The following is a 19,569-nucleotide window of genomic DNA, read 5'->3' as shown; positions in this document are numbered from 1 at the left end:
ATCTGACAGGAGAATTTCAAAAAGAAGCAATAAGGAATTCCCATGCATTCCAGTGGTTAGGACTCTGTGCTTTCATTGCCAAGGACTTGGGTTCAGTCCTTGGTTGGGGAATTAAGATCCCACAAGCCATGCTGCATGGCCGAAAAAAAAAAAGAAGGCGACAGAAATTAAGGTGAAGTTATTTAAAAAATTTTTTTAAATTGTTTGTAAACAGATATACTTATTAGGAAAACAAGAATTTAATGCCTTAAAATGAAACTCATTTTTACAATTACTTCTAAGAGAAAAATTGCATAAATTACCAGTGAAGTAATTTACAATTCTTACTTTTAAAAGTAGTAACTGTTTCTATATTAAAGACAGAATCTAACTGATTTGGGAATAGACATGAAGAAGGATAGGTTTTCAAACAACCCAGTTCATAAGTCAATTCTAGAACAGACTACATTAAGATGCAATTATCCATTGTATTCACCATTATGAATTTTTTATTTAATATTAGTTTCAGTGCTGTGAAAAGAGATGGCTGAAAATCTCACAAAATGACAACCACATTGTTGATCACTCTTAAGGCTTTTGAATATTTCAGATATTTTCATAAAACGATTATTTTCTAAGCAAAATTAATGCTCCTTTAAAACTGACTTCGGATACAAGCAAGTTAGTTCAGCTGAGCCTAAGACACGGTGTGTGGAGAATGTCCCTCAAATGTTAAAAGTGATTTTAAGTCTTTCATTATTTCAACAATGTATATGTTACAAACAACAATAAAATCATTTGAAAGTGTTAATATTTCAAGTCTTTTACCTTTATGCATTTTGGTGAATTTTGAATGACTAATGTTTTAATTTTTGTTTGTTTATTTTGGTCAAATATTTGCTAACTTCAATGAGAGGGACAAAAACTAAAATTAAATGTGAATTTTTCAAAACATTAAAAAACGTAGCAACTGTATGAAAAAGTTAAAAAGAAATGAAGCTTTCAAATAGTTTTTAAAGTTTGTAACAGTTATACTTCTCAAAGTATTAACGTTTAAAATTCCAAGAAGAACTTTAGGACATACTCTGTCAAATACTATATACAGTAAGTGCTGTAAAGAAAAAAAATGAAAAAAGATCAAATCAGAAGGAAAAATTCCCTCTCAAGGAAAAAAAAAATTCCTTTTTCCTTTGATCAATTGATTCAGGTAGGGCACCAAAGACGAATCATGCAAAAACCCCCTGTGGGCTCTTGAAGGGGTGAGGCAGGGTGTGTAGGGATGGTGAATTGGGTGGTACTGTGGTTATATTGACTAAATTTCCATCAATTAAATGATTTGGGGTCCAATTTTCTCTTTCTAAAAATGTTTGTTTCTCTGTCCATTTTACAGATGATTCTTTTTTTTTTTCAAGGTCTCCACTTTTATTTTTCAAATTTTTAAAAATGTTTTTGCTTTATTATGGTAAAAGTCACATAATATAAAGTATACTATTTTAACCATATTTAACCGTACAGTTCAGTGACACTAAGTACGTTCACCTTATTGTGCAGCACTCACCATCATCCTTCTCCTGAATTTTTTACCTCCCTAAACTGAAACTCTGTCCCCATTAAACACGAACCCCTTCCCACCCCCTCCCCGGCCCCCCCAGCCCTGGGCATCTACCAATGTACTTTCTGATTCTTGTGAATTTGACTATCTAGGTACCTTGTATAAGATGGCTGGTGAGGGCCTACTATATAGACAGGGGGGAAGAAAGGATCTGTTCATAGGACATATATTAAATTAACCTTAAAATTCATTCCAACATACATTCAGTTCAGTTCAGTCGTTCAGTCGTGTCTGACTCTTTGCGACCCCACGAACCACAGCACGCCAGGCCTCCCTGTCCATCACCAACCCCCAGAGTCCACCGTGCAGACAAACACTGTCAGAGGCTTTTAATGCTGCTCTTATCACTTATAAAAGCCGAGAGAATGGCTCAGGAGAGGTGTTGGAGTAACTATTTATCCAAAGGATCTTCTTCAACCAACAGTCAGTTACTGGGAGGCCATTCCCTGTGCATTGGCTCAGCAGGTGAGCTATGAAGCTGGACCGAGACCAGAAATTAAATCTCCTGACTGTTCCACTTCTCTTGACACTACATTGCGTCATGTCAGAGTAAGCAATTTTTCTTTTCTTTTTTTTTCATTCATGTAATAAACAGAGTAAGCAGTTCTTCTATCCATCTTAACTCCCAATTCTAATGGGTCTTGGAGTAAATTTCAAATTTTCCAACCTACTGTTTCTTCTCTAATTACAGTAGATTATAACAGATAAGCCTCTCAAAAAAGGAACTTGGAGAAGGAATATTGAGTACATAGTAAGGGACAAGCCTTGTGCTGGTAATTTTACATATTTTATCTTATTTATTCCTCCTAATAGCACTAGGAGATATTTCTTACTATGTTAAAAATGAATAAACTCAAAAAGTTGAAGGTACTTGCCAAAACTTAATGAATAAGTAGTATAATGGAGATTTGATCCCATATTTGTTAACTTCCCAAATCTATTGTCTTTTGATTAAACTATTAAGTGAGGCCTACTTTCTCATCAACTCACCCAGGAAGTGAGAAATGATTTGGGGCCCTGTGTGGAAAAGCATATAGCAAAATGGGAACATTACAGGTGTGAACTCCTATTGCACATGCATGATGGACAAGTCAAGGTCAAGGCTGCCTTTCACAGTGCTCCAGGTGAAAAAGAAATTAATTTAATTACCTCACTGTCCCCTAGATTGAAACAAAGGTATTAAACCTTCAAAGGATTGGCTATTTTATCTTATCAAATCATCCCTCTCTTACTATCCAAGAGAGAAGGAAGCTTTCAGAACCCTGCCTGCTTCGCAACTCTATTCCTGTTTGATCTTACGCAAGAATGCCTTCTTTGTAGAATGTCACTGTGGAGACTTAATCAAATCATGCCCATGTGCTTAATATTGCAATGTGCTGCCGAATGGCTGATATTCCTTCTTAAGCCAAAGAACAGCAAGTTCTTTTTTAAATTCATTTAAAAAAAATTTCTTGGGTGTGTCATACGTGGGATCTTAGTTTCCTCATCAGGGATTGAATCACTCCCTCTTCTTGCATTGGAAGTGCAGAATCTTAACCACTGGACCGCCAGGGAAGTCCCCAAGAATGACAAGTTTTTAAATGAATTAGTTTAAGGAAACAAAGCTGAGGACAAAACACTTAAACCCAAGTCCAGGACATGGCACTTTAGCAAAACACAAATTAAACCTTTTATTATTTGTATAATGCAACTCAGGGTGTTTGATTTCAGGCTTGGAAAAGGAAAAGGGACATCAGGTGTGTTAACTGGTCCATGGTTTGTCAAACTTTTCAATTATGTTTCACTCGACAAATATTTATTGAGCCAGGTCAATATCTTGAATCTTGACTATGGAGATAGAAGATGATTAAGACATAGACTTTGGCCCCATAGAGCTCAAAATCTGGCCAGCAACACAGACAGGAAAACTAACTAGTGTCATGTCATATACACTATAACAGAGCCATGTAGGAAAAATCTTGAGGAAGAAACAAGTGTCTTTCCATATAAGGGTATAGGAGGTGAAAGAAGATGTTAGGAAAGCATTCTTAGATGAGGTACCACTTGAGGCTGGTCTCAAAGGGTAGATTCATAGGAAATCAATAAGCAGCGGTGAACTGAAAAGAAAACAAAACTTAACAAAGACTCGGAAGTATGACAAAGACAAGGTAGGTAAGAAACACAATGAACTAGCGGAATTAGCATGAAGAATCTAGGGTTCGTAGGGACTGGCAGGCAGTGGGAATGAAACTGGATGTAGGAAGTGGAGGCCCCATGTGCCGTATCTGTATATGTTTACTCAACTTGCAGCCATGGGGAGGATTGAACCGTAAACAGAGATCAGAATGAATGGTTTATTAGGCCTTTACACTTCAAATGGAGAGTAATGAGGAATATTTGTCGGGTTTTTGGTGAGAGAAGGACATAATCAGATTTAGGTGCTAAAATGTTCATTATCCTTAGGATGTTAAGAAGAGTTTCTTTTGCAGGACTGAGATGTCCAGGCAAAACATGAGACAAACATCATGAAGTCTGTGTAATCGTCTGGGCAGGAGTACAAGGGGTATAAAGGAGGAGCTGGTGCTGCTGCTGCTGCTAAGTTGCTTCAGTTGTGTCCGACTCTGTGTGACCCCATAGACGGCAGCACACCAGGCTCCTCTGTCCCCGGGATTCTCCAGGCAAGAACACCGGAGTGGGAGCAAGGACGAAAAAAATGACAGAGACAAAATTAAACTATAATTAATTTGGAGAGAAATAGCAGGTCTTCATGACCTTGAATGAGAGGGATGATGGACAACTAAGGTCTAACCAGGGAGAATACTTTGCAGAAGACATGAATGGCCATTCTGCTTGGCCAGAAATTCGGTCATACGTAGGTGCACTGGAGACTGGGAAAAGTAGTCTTATATTCTGGGTAGTTGCTCTGAGGCACGTGGAAGCTTCCCGGACCAGGGATCAAACGTTCATCTTCTGCACTGGCAGGTGGATTCTAAACCACTAGACCACCAGGGAAGTTTCCCAACTTCTTTTAAACAAGACTTTTTTTTTCCTTGTCAGGCAGCTTGTGAGATCTTAGTTCCCCTACCAGGTATTGAACCCAAGCCCCGGCATTACAGTGCTGAGTCCTCACCACTGGACCACCAAGGAATTCCATAAACAAGACTTATGATGGTACTGATCAGTCATTTTGAAGTTTTGAAGAAATAATTGAAGCTGTTATCTATGGAGATACAATGTGTCTCCCTCCTTCTGGAACTAGATTGAGAAATTCAAGTGCAAACATAATCCTCTCCCCCAAATTCCATATTTAGTAGTAATGTTTCCCAGAACTTTGATTTTCACCAGATGGTACACATTATGCTCTAATATTTATGGGCAATCATTTTCTTTACTGGCAGATGTTTGAAAAAACAGATTGGAATTAATCCTCAGATTAATTTTTAGCATCTTTCAAGTGTGCATAGTACAAAGGCCAAAGCACAATATTTTAATAAGAAAATAAATAGTTGGCACCTTTCCCTTGTAGGTTACCTTCAGAGGTACTGTACTGAGTCTTGAAGCAGATAATCGAGAAAGTGTATTATCTTTAAGAAGAAGGGGTCAAGGAAACTAGAAGTCCAGCACCATAGAGTTCACAAATGAGTGGTGTGAACCAAATGGCCAAAGAGGTAATTTCAGTATAGTGTGCCCTGTGCTGGCAGAGGCTCAGTGGTAAAGAATCTGCTTGTAAACGCGGGAGACACAGGAGATGTGGGTTCAATCCCTAGGTGGGGAAGATCCCGTGGAGAAGGACATGGCAACCCACTCCAGTATTCTTGCCTGGAAAATCCCTGGACAGGGGAGCCTGGCTGGCTACAATCCACAGAGTTGAAAAGAGTCAGACTTGACTGAGCAATTGAGCACACACATGCCGTCAGAACCTAGAAGATGGACACTGTACCAGCAATGGTGGTGCTCCCAGAAGACTCTGCCTCCCCCCAGGTGAGACAACGAAAGGGATGCCAGGTCCTCACTCACATTCAGAAATGCAGGAGATGCCAACTATGCACAGGAATGCGCTGGCTGCTCTTACTTCAGAGGTGTATGTTACCTCCCTTTCTACCCACCCATGGCCCACAAAGGCATTTGGAACTCAACTCAAAAATGTCTAATATGTTTTTGGAGGGAGAGTGTTTCTTATCTCTGTGATAAACTGATTCAGAGCTCTGGACCTTTTATTTAGGAAAATGCACCTGCCCACATATTTCAGGGGTTTCCAAGGCCTCTGGAAGACCATCTATGGATCCGACTTCCGTGGGCTCCAGGTTTGGAATTCTTTAGTCTGGGTTTCCTTAATTGCATTCATTAGCCCAGAGGATTTCAAATTTTGCTCCGAAATCTCCCCAAATCATTTGGAGAAGTGAAAACAAAAAAATCCCAACGCCCAGACCACATTCTATTCCGATTCAAGCAGAATCTCCAGGGTGGGAGCAGGCATCAAAGTTTGTTTTAAGCATTCCAGGTGATTCTAAAGTGCAGCTAAGTTTGGGAACCAACTCGCTGGTCTCTTTATGGCACACCGTTGATCTAAATGCTTTTTGCTTTTTTTCTGGTCTTACTCATCGAGCCAGAAACAATAGAAAGGCGTCTGTCACAGAAAATAACTTACTGAGAATCATCTTAGAGAAAGAGGGAAATTTGGGTCAAGGGTGTGCATACCTTCGCAACGTTTTCCCTGGGTCAGAAAGCAGCTGCAAGTTCTTCAGCGAACGGCAGGGGGCATCCTGCACCTCCTTGCTCGTTCTGGACCGCCTTCTCAGCCCGGCTCGCACAAAGAGCCCGGCCTCCTTCGCGATGACATCACAAAGGGCCGATTCCCCGCCCCTTCGGCGCCACCACGTGTTTCCCCGCGCTCGGCAGCCACCCGACTCAGTCCCTCGCCGGCCGGTCAGGGCAGCGGAGGAGGGTGGTTGGCAGCGGCCGGAGGCTTCGCTATGGGAAGTTGTTCCTTCGTTTTCTCGCGCCCAGCCCTCCTCCCTGGTTCTCCGCAGCCGCTGTCGGAGGAGAGCACGGGGAGGTGCGGGTTGCAGCAGCGGCTGCTTCTCCCCGCCCGGACAGCCGCGCAGTTGGGCAGGTGCTAAGCGCCCCCGGAGCCTCGTTCACCGCCTCCCTCCTGTGTCCGGCCGTCCGGCTGCCGCAGTGCACATGGGGTGTTGGAGGTAGATGGGCTCCCGGCTCGGGAGGCGGCGGTGGATGCGGCGCTGGGCAGTAGCAGCCGCCGATTCAAGCTGCTGGGGGGCCACGCGCCCCGGGCGCCCTGCGAGCCCTGGGCTCAGCCATGGGGACCTTCACGAGCAGCAGCACCGCCCCGGCCTCCTGCAGCCGCATCGCCGGAGCCACGATGATCGCAGGCTCCCTCCTCCTGGTGAGCGCTCCGGGTGGGGTAGACGGGAGCCGGGGGCGGCGGCCGCGCTGGAGCCGAGGACGCCGCGCTCGCGGAGCCGGGCGGGTCCCGGGGCCGGGGCTTCGGGGATGCTGGGTGGGGTGGCAGGGAGGTTGCGAGCGAGGGCAGGCAACAGACCCGAGGGCTTGGATCGGGTCATTTTAGGGGAGCCGTAGAGCTCAGCCCTACTCCGGAATGAAGGCGAATTGTTTTCCGTGCAGCCTGGCTGCGCGGGGAGAGGCGCTGGAGATGGCCACTCGGCTTCCTGCGCATTTCAGGGTTTCTTCACCTCCTCCGCCCCTCCGGGGCCCCCATCCCCTCCGAGCACCCCCATGGCCACCAGCCGCTACCCCCTCTGCGGGGTGTGGGGCCGGGGAGCCGAGGCTGGCGGCGGCCGCCGCTTTGTTGCAGCTGCAGTGTCATGTCGGGATGCTACTGCAGTGGGAGAGCGCGGGACCCGGGCGCGCCGGCCCCCCAGAACGCCGGGTACCTCGGCGCCTCGCCTTCGGAGCGGGCGCCTGGCCCCCTTCCCCCTTCTCTCCGCCTTGGCTGGGTGGGTCCCGGTTTCGGCACGCCCTAAAAGGAACCCTGAGACCCACTCTCAGGAGCCCCCAAAGCGCCGGCTCCCAGCCAGGCGGCCAGCGCGCTGACACTTGAGTGGGGGAAGGGGAGAGCCCACCATAAAGGAAGCTGAATTTCCCCCCGTTTTTCCCCATCCCTCGCTTACCTGCGGCCGGCCAGGTGAGCATGGAGGGTGGAGCCGCTTCCTTCTTCTGCACCCGGTTTGCATTCAGCTCCAGGGCGTGCCCTGTAGCTAGTTCTCTCCATCACTTATCTGGCCAAAGCCTGAAAGCACCTTCGACCCAAAACTTGTCCCCAACTTCCCCACATCCCTTCCCCGCCTTTCCAAATGTTGGCGGGGGGATGCGATGAGTTAGGTGGAAGAAGAAAATTGCTTTGAGATCAAACCTATGAGCCACCATAAGCTTCCTTGCTTATCTTTCTGTGTCCGCCGGGAGGATGGAGATTCTTAGCTAAAAACCGAACAAAAACAAAAACAAGAGCCTATTTTCATGGCAAGGCCGTGTCAGGGAGAGGCAGGCTTACTGTCTCCTTCCCGAAAAGGGCTTAATGCCCGGCCAACCAAGATCTCTTAGATCCCAGGGCACTGCAGTTGCTATGGCCTGGGAATTCATCCTACAGACACTCGGGTTCCCTGTGCGAGGGTGTGTTTTAAAGGGGAAGAGAGACGCTAAAGAAAAGTTTGGTGCTGTTCGGATTTATAATGAGGCAGGTCCCAGACTCCCTTCAAAGACCCTTTTCTGTCCATTCTATAGCAGTGGCAAAGTCAAGATTTGTGTCCTGACACAAAGGTGGTGGATGGTGGGCAGTAGGCTGGGAGGGTCCTTGAAAGCAGTGAGCATGGATTGGACAGTCGGTGTGGAGAGAAACCCATCCAAGTCCTGGGGAACATGGAGCCTAATATCAGTGGAGGTAGGTCCATCCTCCTTGTCAGTCTTAGATCTACTGCCTTACACCTATGCTCCCCTTGGAGTCCACTCCTGAATTAAGTCTTAAGTCAGTGCAATATTTCATTGACTTTATGTTTCTGCATGAGATGCTTAAAGTAAGGTCATGGTGTAATCAAAGCGTAGGTTGCTTTAACCTCCAGAGAAAGAGCCCCAGCTCCTTTTCTGAAATCATTAAGTCTGGTTGACCTAAAAAATTGTGCACTGGATTTGGAAGTGAAGACTTGAGAAAGTAAGTTTGCCTGTCTTTTTTTTAAAGTAATTTAGAGTGGAGCTTAGATGCAATCTTAAGATATTAACTAAAATGAGAGTCCTTATTCTCTCGCTAATTATAATAGAAAAGTTCCACTGCAGTTCATGGAGTGGCCTGGAGTTGACCCCTTTGTCCTGAAGGGAAACTGAGAGGGTGGACAGGGGTCACCAGAGTGGGGAAGCAATGTCTTTTATTTTTCCTGCTCTATAAGCAAGAATCCTTAGCACAGGCATTGATAGCATACAAAATGATGATCTTATGGTTAAGACTCCATGCTTGGGCCACGACGGGTTCCATCCCTGGTCAGGGAACTCAGATCCCAAATGCTGCACAATGTGGCCAGAAAAAAAAAAAAACACGATGATGATGATTTCATGACATCGTTTTAAGGATTCTTTATCCCATTGGGATTCTTGGCCCTGTGAAAATGACAGACTTCAGGTACTGCTGCTCAGGTCCACGTGCAGCATGCTCAAGGCACACTGGGGCCCGTGGGGAGGGAGTGCCTTTATCATGGTTTTGTTACTCCCCTTCTTTCAAATATTTCTTTTAGGGTGAAGATGTTTGTGACTGTCATCATTTTTGATTCTTTCTTGTGGTGACAGGCTAACTGAAGGAGAACTTACTGTAAGCTTTAAAAAATCTGTAATATATATACAGCACATAACATGATTTTCGTATGTGTCAGATGCTTTATAGATAGTACCTATCTTAGTCCCAACATCTCTGTGAGGCCGGTGGGATGAGCTCCATCTTCCAATTGAGAAAATGGAGACTGCAAAAACTTCACTTGGTCCTGGGACACCCTGCTCCCAAGTGATGGGGGCACTGGGACTGGGACCCAAGACCGCCTGGCTCCCTCTCACGACTCCCTGCCTCCCTGCTGTGCCACTCTGCAGGTTTCACAACTCCAGATTGCCCGATGAGGAAACGTAACAAGAGAGAAGACTCACTGGGGGAGAGTTGAGGCTGGTGGTTTGGTTTGTTGCAGGACACTGATGCAATTGCATAAATGCCTTTGGAGGAAAGTGTTCTTGCTGTTTTGCCCTTCTGTTTCTGATGCGTTTAGATGTCTGCGAGATATTGGAAAGTAAACCACACACTGAAAGGCAAAATATTGTGTGTTTCAGGCCAAAAATCTGGAGAGCAGATGAATGAGACCTTGAGGTTTGTGCCAGTGTTAAGAAATGCCCTAGAATGGGCTCACAACACACTCAGAGATGTCTCGTGCCCTCAAGGAGCTTGCTTTGACTGGACAGATAGAATATTGGCAGTGGGGCAGTCAGAAGAAAAAGGAGATGTAATTGATAAGGAAACGAGGTCTGACATTTTAGAAACCACTAATCTGTGTTTATTATGAATTCCAGATAGAAGGACAGTTACTGTAAGAGCTTTCAGATGAGTGCTCGCCTAGCTGCTGCTGCTGCTGCTAAGTCGCTTCAGTCGTGTCCGATTCTGTGCGACCCCATAGACGGCAGCCCACCAGGCTCCCCCATCCCTGGGATTCTCCAGGCAAGAACACTGGAGTGGGTTGCCATTTCCTTCTCCAATGCATGAAAGTGAAAAGTGAAAGTGAAGTCGCTCAGTCGTGTCCAACTCTTAGCGACCCCATGGACTGCAGCCTACCAGGCTCCTCCGTCCATGGAATATTCCAGGCAAGAGGACTGGAGTGGGTGCCATCGCCTTCTCCGTGCTCGCCTAGAAAGTCCCACATATACGTGTTTGTCACTGTTGTTGAGACTAAATGTCTTAGTGCCGTCTCCTGACCTTTGCTTATTAAAGTTAATCATCTAGCATCCTGGCATTTGACTTTGGCTATTTGACTAGATTGGTGTGGAGTAGCTGGTTGGGGCTGAAGTCCTGAATAGATTCTAGATTAAGTGACAAGTTCAAGGAGAACTGTGAATTAGAGCTAATGTTATATCCAAAAGATATTCTCCTTTGTATACAGTTGAACTTCACAGTCCTAGAATGTGAAAGCTGCAGGGGAAAACTTGGAGGGGAAAAATAGCCTAGATGGGGGAAACAAATTATTTTTTCCTGTTAACCTATATTGAGTGCTTACTTTGAGAGGCACTGTTCTTGGTAGTGGGAACCCAGGGATTAATTAGAATTTGGATCTTGCCCTTACAGGTACAATGTATATGGTGTATAAATGGACATGGCTATCAGTAATGCTGGTTGAGTTTCATACTTTCAGAAAGAACCCACAGATGAATATACTATACGCAAAGTAAAGATACACAAAATGTGATGGATGTTAGCATCTTTAAATTACTTGAGGGACTTCGTGGAGAAGTTCAGAGGTTGAGACTTCGCCTTCCAATGCAGGGAATGAGGGTTTGATCCCTGGTTGGGGAGCTAAGATCCCCGATGCCTCACCACCAAAAAACCAAAACACAAAAACAGAAGCAATAGAGTAACAAATTCACTAAATACTTGAAAAATGGTCCATATCAAAAAAAAGAAAACCACTTGAAGAAATTGTGGCTTTTAGTCTGAAAGTCAAAAGAAAAATTTTTGAAGTCTCAGAATAACATCTATTAGCCTTGGTAGACAAAATGACTCATGATCGCACGAGTCAGGTATGCTCACCTGTCCTGGAAGGCAGGGATTCTCACACACCATGTGAATCTTCCACCCCTGTTGTCAAACTGTATAGGATGGGATTGAGCTTTTTCATCCGAATTCTCAGCTGTTTCTAAAGGCACTTGGCTGAATCTGCCACAAGCCCAGTACAAAACAAATAAACAAACCTACAGTGTAAAGAAGACACACAGGCACATCAAATCAGCAAGAAAGCAATTCCTTGTCATGGAATCCCTACTACCCAAAGTTGAGAAAATACCAGGACTAAGTCAGCCTAGATCCACCAACTCGCTAAACTACATATTTTAGTGTGGCTAAATTTGGGCATGGTCTTTCCAGCTGGAGGTGGTCAGCACAGTTAATAGTGTATTTTCCAGCACCATTTGCAGAAGGCCCCTTTCTCCAAGTGGACGGAGTGAGTGGGTATGGGTTCAAGCTGACTTCAGCAGGTGCTGTGCGTCCTGTCTACTTGTAGATCAGAATGGGGAGACATCACTTTTCAACTTTAGGCTTGACTCTGTGAGGGTGAGAGGTAAAGTCTCTTTAGAGACTCCGGAGACACGTTGCAAATCTGTTTTGTGCTCATCCGGCCCTTTGTAAAGTGTGTAAACTATAATTGGCTTAAGGGAACTTTATTAATTGTGTGTGTGTATGTGTGCAATGGAAAATGGTCAGAGGCATCATCAGATTATTCCAGGGCCAGAGTGAATTGAGTTGACTTTTTGTCGACTGCAGTGCCTCTTTTTCCAGGAAGCACTGACTCTGCTGGCCCTCTTCCCCCAAGCAGGCCTGGCAAAGCCTTGGTGATGCCAGGTCACCCGGCAACTTCCTGGAAAATTCAGGTGCTTCTCTTCAGTGACAGAAGTCTCTCATTGCCTTTGGGCTTGTGCCTGATGACCATTTGGAATGGATTCGGTCTGGAGCATTAGGCGCAGGTAATGTCTGTTGGACAGAATGAAAACTGAGGCTGCAAGAGGAGTTATCCTGGTCCCCAAGTTGAATCCCCCTTTAGCATTAGGAGGACACTGGGCATTGTAGTTGGATTAGCAGCTGCTGAGCTGCGATTCTTTAGGAAAGGGGTGAGATGGTGAATAAATACTGGCCATGCCCCAGTGTTTGTGTTTGTCAAATACCAGAAAGTAAACAGGCATCCTAAATTGGCTTGTGTGCTGCCACCTGGCTTCCATACCACCTTCCATGTCCAGCCTGAGTTCAAGAGAGGAGAGGAGCTGGGCAGAGCTTGTAAGTAGGAAAGGAACTGACTGATGTCAGCAAGTATCTGCTGAACGCTCATGGGGGCTGTAGAAACTCGGGGCTCACGGATGTCTAGGCTGTTGCTTCAGAGCAGTGGTGATCTCACTCTTCTTTCTCTTCTTTATGGCCACACCGAAGGGTAGATATGTGGCGTCTTAGTTCCCCGACCAGGGATCGAACCTGTGCCCCCTGCATTAGAAGCGTGGATGCATAACCACTGGACCACAAGGAAAGTCCCGTGATCTCACTCTCCTTAAGAGATGCTGAAGGCCACTAAGAAGAGCCCTTTTTCCTGGATTCTGGAAAAAAAATCCCACATGTCAGCACCCTGGCTGTGAAGACGACAGGTGCTTGCGTGGTGGGAAAGTTGTGCTCCGAGGGTCCTCAGGGTGTGGTGCTTGGAGCCATTTGCAAATCTGTTTTAGGAAAAGGAGCCTGAGTTGAATGGGTTTAGCAGGGAGGAGAGGAGTGAGACGGGTTCTGGAATCAAATGAGCTGCAGTGGCTCTAAGAGGGCTTTGGTCCTGATAGAGGGGAGGAATATTAACGGCTTTTAAGATGAATCATTGATGTTGATTATTATCAAGCTTCTATTTATTGAGCACATACTGTTGACATTGTGTTGAATAGCTTCTACAAATGATCCCAATAGAACCTTCAAGTCCATGAGGCAGTAGCATTAGCCCCATTTCACAGGAAATGAGGCTTAGGAGAAGCTATGGTCAAGGAATTGCCAATTGCTAGAGCGAGGACTCAGATCTAAGTCAGCCTGACTTCATACACTCTGCTCTTTCTGCCAAAGTGTGGGTCGGGCACAAGCAACCTTAATTTACTGAAATTTTGTTTCCTGTTAAAAGAATACTTTTACCTAAGAGTCGAACATTCTCTTTCCACTGGGTGAGCGGTTCTGCCCCATGGTGGCATTTGGAAGTTTAGCGAAAAGGGCTGATTATAACGTAAGAGCAACCTGTGTGTGTGGATTGAAAGGGAAGGGCGTGGAGCCACTGGCAAGCATTTTCCTATGGTGTGACTCTGACCGGCAATGGTTCCACAGTTAAGATGGAAAGATTCTCTTGCAAATTGGAATGTTATAAATAGGGGATAGATGCTGTGCTTTCCTGCTCCTGGGGTCATTTTGAAAAATATTTGCTTAGTGAGTAACAGTATGACATGAATTCTGCTTAGCAAGCTAGTTTCAACTCATCCTGAGAACTCGAGGACCTCTCAGGGTTTCCTTTGCTGCCGGCCTGATTATTTGTACAGGATCAGTCAGTCCACAGGTTTGCCTCATCTATTATTAGTATTTTCTTTGTTAACTTTTCGTTTCAGGTCTCTTAGAAACTGGTTGAGCTCTGTGATTTGCACAGTCTCGTCTCACGTGAGATGTTTGTATGTGGTTTATCACACGTGGAGCTCTCTGCTAAGGGAACTTTTCAACATGTCTTTTCATAGATTGTAGATGCTGAGTAGACTAAAGAGAGGCAGAAGGTGAGAAGAAATTTTATCATTGCTTCTGGGAAGGAGGTTGGCATTCTGATTTCCCAAAGAACCCTTTTGAGAAGGGTTATTATTATCTGATTATTATCAGATATCATCTGAGGTATGGCAAGATCAGCATATCCAGAATTAAAAGAGGCAAGAGGATGAGGAGGAAAAAACTCAAGGCAAATGGTGATAGGTTCCCAGAATAATCTAACTGGTTGTTAGTCACTCCTTGCTCTTTACTTCTGGAAGTCCATGGCTCCTCTCTCTTCTGTGGTTGAAATCTTCTGTACCAGGTCCAGGAGAAATACCGGGTTAGATGAGGTTTAGGTATGCTTCTGCTTACAGCATGTTCAGGGCCAATGTTGTTATTCCTTTCAGCTTCTTACAGATGACAGACAATATACTATTCATCTTTATGTTTCTAGCCCAATGCCCTGACAGGCAGTATTTAAGCAGTAAATGATGGTTGAATGAATTCCAGAAGGATTTTGCTCTAAACTAACAGTTCATTCATTCTGGACAAGTTAGAGTGTAGTGGGAGCTTGATCTGAGTCTCAGTACTTTGAGCTACATCTCAAGGGTGTTTGACTTACTAACAAAGAGCATTTTATTTTTTACTTTTTACTTTTTTTTTTGGTCTCATCTGGGATCAAATCCATGCCCCCTGCAGTGGAAACATGAAGTCTTAACTGCTGGACCACCAGGGAAGTCCCATGATTTCTTGGTTCTTGAGTTGAGTCTCTGATGGTCTGATTGCTTTGAAGTGGTGGGTGGGGAAGGAGCGGATAAGATTGGGTCATCCAAAGTTTGGATGTGAATTTGAGGTGCTGTGATTCATGTCAGTGCAACCTTCCTTCCTGCCAGTTTTGGTGCCGACCTCTTCTCTGGTTGGCAGTGTGTTGAGTCATCCTCCTGTTGTTGGACACTTGGTTGTTCTCATTGTTTTCCTGCTGCAAGCAAACAGAACTGACAGAGTTGTCTCTGTACAAACCAGTTGCTCTTTTTTCTTTTGGGTTGTTCCCAAAAGTGAGGTACTCTTGATGTGTATTCCCCAAAGTGGAATTGCTGGGTCACAGGAAATGAATGAACCCTTTTATGGCTCTTGCTGCACGTTGCCAGATTGTCTTTAGAAAGACTGATTCATTTAGATTGTCACCAGCAGCCTATAAATGTACCTACTACGCCACAAGCCGGCCAGCATTGAAGTTTATCATTTTAATTTACTTATGCTGCTTTAATAGAGATAGGTAAAGGTCCTTGGTTGTGCAAATTTACATTTCAATGGTTGCAAGGGATATTATCAATTTATCCATGGGAAACTCAGTAGTAAAGAATCCACTTGCAATGCAGGAGACGTGGGTTCAATTCCTGGCTTGGGAAGATCCTCTGGAGAAGGAAATGGCAACCCACTCCAGTGTTCTTGCCTGGGAAATCCCATGGACAGAGGAGCCTGGTGGGCTACAGTCCACGGAGTCAAAAAAAAGTCAGACACGACTTAGTGACTAAACAAGTTATCCTTGTAATTATTCTGTCTCCACTGTTGAGTGCAATTTTTGTTAACCTGCTTTGTGTTAATTTTTTACATTTTCAGTTACAAGCTTTTATTAGCTGCATATGGCATAGCTTTTTCCCAGGCTACTTTTAATGTTTTTATATTTTGTAATGCAAATATTTTGGTTAGTTTCTTTTTTTTTCTTAGTGACACCACAAAGCTTTCGGAATTTTAGTTCCCTGACCAAGGATCAAACCTGTGCCCACTGCAGTGGGAGCCCAGAATCTTAACCACTCAACTGCCAATGAAGTTCCACTTTGAATTTTATATTTGATCTTATTAATGTTGGATTTGTTGACATTTATGGACTTTAGCATCACGTTGGTGGTGAGAACTACATCAGTGTGTTGTGCAGGATGTTCATACTCCTGGTGTGAGTAAAGGATTTCATGGTCACATAAGTTTGGGAAGTTTTAGGCTCAACTAAGTCACCATTTTCTGCAGCCCTCCTGGGTTGGGCTGAGCCTGTTGCAGGCTTCATGAGGCTACCATGAACTGTGCGCCTCCAAGAGAAGACTCCAGTGAGGAGCATTTCCTAAACTTCTAGGCCAGGGGTTGGTAAACTTTATCTGTAAAGAGCTAGATAGTATCTCTGACCACGTGGACCCTATGATCTCTGTGGACGCTACTCAGATCTGCCTCTGTGCTTTGAAAGCAGACCTAGGCAATGCCCAGAAGAGTGGGTGTGGCTGGGTTCCAAGTTGACTTGATTTGTGGACACCGAAATTTGAATTTCAAATCATTTTCATGTATCATAAAATTTTATGCTTCTTTTGATTTTTTTTTTTTTTAAATGGGAAAACTAACCTTAAGCTTGTGGGTTATGAAAAAGCAGGGAGCTGGCTGGGATTTATTCACCCGTGTTTTAGACCCTAGAATCATCAACATCTTGTGGGGCAAGATTAGGAAAATTCCTCCTGGAAAATGTTTCCTTAACTTTCCCTCCATCCATCTACAGTGTACCAACAAATAACGAATCCTTTCTCCTCCTGTGTTTGCCCGTCTGCTTGGTACTGTATATTCTAAATCTGTCTGGAAATGCCAGTTGGTTCTTGCTTCTCTTTTACCTCCTTGCCATGCAGTCTGTATTTTTGGTTTTGTGGCGGGCTCCAAGCCTAGTAGGGTATGTTTTAGGATTACAGTTTTTTAAAAATCTGGAGTCTTTGACACACTTATCAGGAATTGGTTATTGGCATATTGTTGTTGTTGTTTTTAAATAAAAGGAGGCTACACCTTTATTCTTTAACTAGTGTTGTATAAAAACAGGGATTATTGTTAATTTTATTGAATGAAAGATTCTTTAAATTCTATAGTGCTTTGCAAATTTCCGAAGTTTCATACATATGATTTCTTTTTTGAAATTGTTTTCCGTTTTTGACTGTGCTGGCTCTTCCTTGTGGCACTCGGACTTTTTCTAGTTGCACTGCCTGGATTTCTCTTGTTGTGGCATGCAGGCCTAGTTGCTCCAAGGCATGTGGGATCTTATAGTTCCCTGACCAGGGATTGAACTTGAGCCCCTGTGTTGAAAGGCAGATTCTTAACCACTGGGCCATCCAACCCAGGAAGTCCCTCCTATATATGATTTCATATAATTCCATAATAACCCCCCCTTCCCCTTATCATTTCGATGATAAATAGAAGGAGTGATGATTAAAATAACATTCATGAAGAACTACCTTGTGTCATGACTGTTTCACCTGCTCTTATCTGTCGTAACAATTGTGAAAACAATCCTAGGGTTGTGATCTTATGTATTTTTATTGTATTATTATAAAAATTATTTTTAGCTTATTATTTAATTGTATTATTATTATTATCTCCATTATACTAATGAAGAAATGGAGACACAGGTTAAGCTACTCTCCCCCTCCCCCGCACCCCCATCAGAATCTGGTAGAGCCAGGCTTGCTCAGATGCTTCAGACTAAATTAGGTTTTGTTTATACAGGCTAGAGTTGCTGCCCTGGCTGGTGGTGGCAGTTTTGCCAGGTTTAATGAGGATTCTGTAAATTCTTCACCTTCACTACTGTCTTATTTATAACTTGGCTTCTCCATGTAGGTGGGGTCTTAGCCTATAGAACTAGCTATTGTGATGGGTGATGGGTGGGCTTCCCTGGTGACTCAGATGGCAGAGAATCTGCCTGCAATGCCGGAGACCCGAGTTTGATCCCTGGGTCGGGAAGATGCCCTGGAGAAGGGAGTGGCAACCCACTCCAGCATTCTTGCTGGGAGAATTTCATGGACAAAGGAGCCTGGCGGGCTACAGTCCATGGGGTCGCAAAGAGTCAGACACGACTGAGCGACTAATGGGACACAACAACACTGTGATGGGTGGAGGGCGATGTGTTTCTATGGTCCAGGCCCCTGAAGGATGAGGACACACACTCGCCTGCATTGTAGGTTCCAGGGAAGATAGCATCTGGATTGGTTCTGTCTTGCTTTTTTTCTCCTTTCCCCTCCATCTCCTCTGAGCTTGCCTCCTTCCAGTCCTGTTGTCAGCACATTCTAGCCTCAGCATTCTCTGGATTCGCCAGCTTGAACGGCAGTCCCTGCTTTTGCCTTAGCAACAGAAGGCTTTTTTAAATCAGAGAGGATAGTAGACAGTGCCAGAGTCGGCCAAATTTATATAATGTAACTGGTAACGGGTCTCTCTGTGCTTTGCAGAAGATTTTGCTTGGCACCTTTCTCTTGGTACATTCTTTTTCTCCCTTAAAATCTTTAGAATTCCCAGCAGTCAGGGTCTTATGATTACAAATTTAATGTGATGAGGAAAATAAAACGGTCAGAACTTCTGGGAGTATCTCTACTCTGCCTGGCTTTTTGCCATATGAGCATCTGTTCGTATGTTTTATTTTTCTAAAGATGTTGTTGATGTGGACCATTTTTAAAGTCTTTATTGAATTTGTTACAGTATTGCTTCTGTTTTACGTTTGGGTTTTTTTGACCGAGAGGCATGTGGGATCTTGGCTGCTTGACCAGAGATCGAACCTGTAACCCCTGCGTTGGAAGGTGATGTCTTAACCACTGGACCACCAGGGAAGTCCCTGTTAGTTTGTTTTATCCTCACCATGTTTTTAGAGTTACTATCTCAGGAATAACTTGTTTCCCTTAGTTATCATATCCAAGGAAGCTGAGATTCCTTTTTACATATTAGTTTTAGGCAGTATTAACAATTTTTCTATAGTAAGCTCACAAGCGGTCTTCCTGATGATCATTATGAATAGACAAAAGTTTATTACTGCCTTGAGTTTGCTCATTTTCTATGAAAAGTGATTGAGATTTGATAGGGAGCAAGAATGACAAACACATTTACTTATAAACTGCATAGGCTCTTTCCCTCATTTGTTACAAGGATGAGGTCATGCGATAAGAATTGTTAAAGATAAATAAGCATCAGGACCTTCCTGGCAGTCCGGTGGTTAAGACTTCCAATGCAGGGGGTGTGGGTTCAATCCCTGGTCGAGGAGCTAAGATCTCACATACCTGGCAGCCAAAAAACCAAAACAGAAAACAGAAGTAGTATTGTCACAAATTCAGTGAAGACTAAAAATGGCCCACATTAAAAAAAAAAAATCTTAAAAGAAAAAAAGAGAAAGAAAAACAAACAAACAAAAATAAGTGTCAACATTCTGACATATATTAGCACATCCGGTGTTTCTTGGGTCCATCTCTGTGTGCTAGAGTAAGAGTGATATAACAGGACAGGTGTGATGCAAGTCATCAAGGTGAGTTTGGAGACCTTCCCTCCTTGAAATGTGCTTTGTGTTCTGGGTTTTCCCTTTTAATCAGTTCCTAGGTATTTGTCATGCTTCTGTATCCTGTGCAGCTTGGAATGGAACACTGATTTTTGTCCATCTATCATTATTGTTGTTGAAATAAGCATCCTCTAAGTAAATGAAAATTTTCAAATAGCTAAA

General features: G+C 44.0%; 2 protein-coding genes across 3 annotated transcripts in view; one reads left to right on the top strand and one right to left on the bottom strand.

The window, feature by feature from the left end:
• LOC145519017 (uncharacterized) overlaps nt 1-6,381 on the bottom strand; it is a 108,052-nt gene extending 101,671 nt beyond the window's left edge. The window contains exon 1 of the mRNA XM_081524266.1: nt 6,269-6,381. The gene's annotated coding sequence lies outside the window, so the exon portion shown is untranslated. The remainder of the gene's footprint in view (nt 1-6,268) is intronic.
• Nucleotides 6,382-6,480: 99 nt separating this feature from the next.
• The window catches only part of TNFRSF21 (TNF receptor superfamily member 21), a 63,128-nt gene continuing 50,039 nt past the window's right edge, over nt 6,481-19,569 (top strand). The window contains exons 1-2 of one of the 2 annotated variants that reach the window (XM_081519715.1): nt 8,330-8,486; nt 9,328-9,401. Coding sequence is in view for 1 of the 2 variants with exons in the window: in XM_081519713.1 (XP_081375839.1) it covers nt 6,888-6,974 (87 nt within the window). In the remaining variant the exon portion in view is untranslated. Of the gene's footprint in view, nt 6,975-8,329; nt 8,487-9,327; nt 9,402-19,569 lie in introns of those variants that run through there. The other variant, XM_081519713.1, reaches the window with a different exon arrangement.

Source organism: Giraffa tippelskirchi, chromosome 8, assembly GCF_054371585.1.
Source record: "Giraffa tippelskirchi isolate mGirTip1 chromosome 8, T2T-mGirTip1v1.2.pri, whole genome shotgun sequence".
Taxonomy (NCBI): Eukaryota; Metazoa; Chordata; class Mammalia; order Artiodactyla; family Giraffidae; genus Giraffa; species Giraffa tippelskirchi.
Note: the sequence above shows the minus strand (reverse complement) of the source record. Positions and strands in the feature narration are given on the sequence as shown.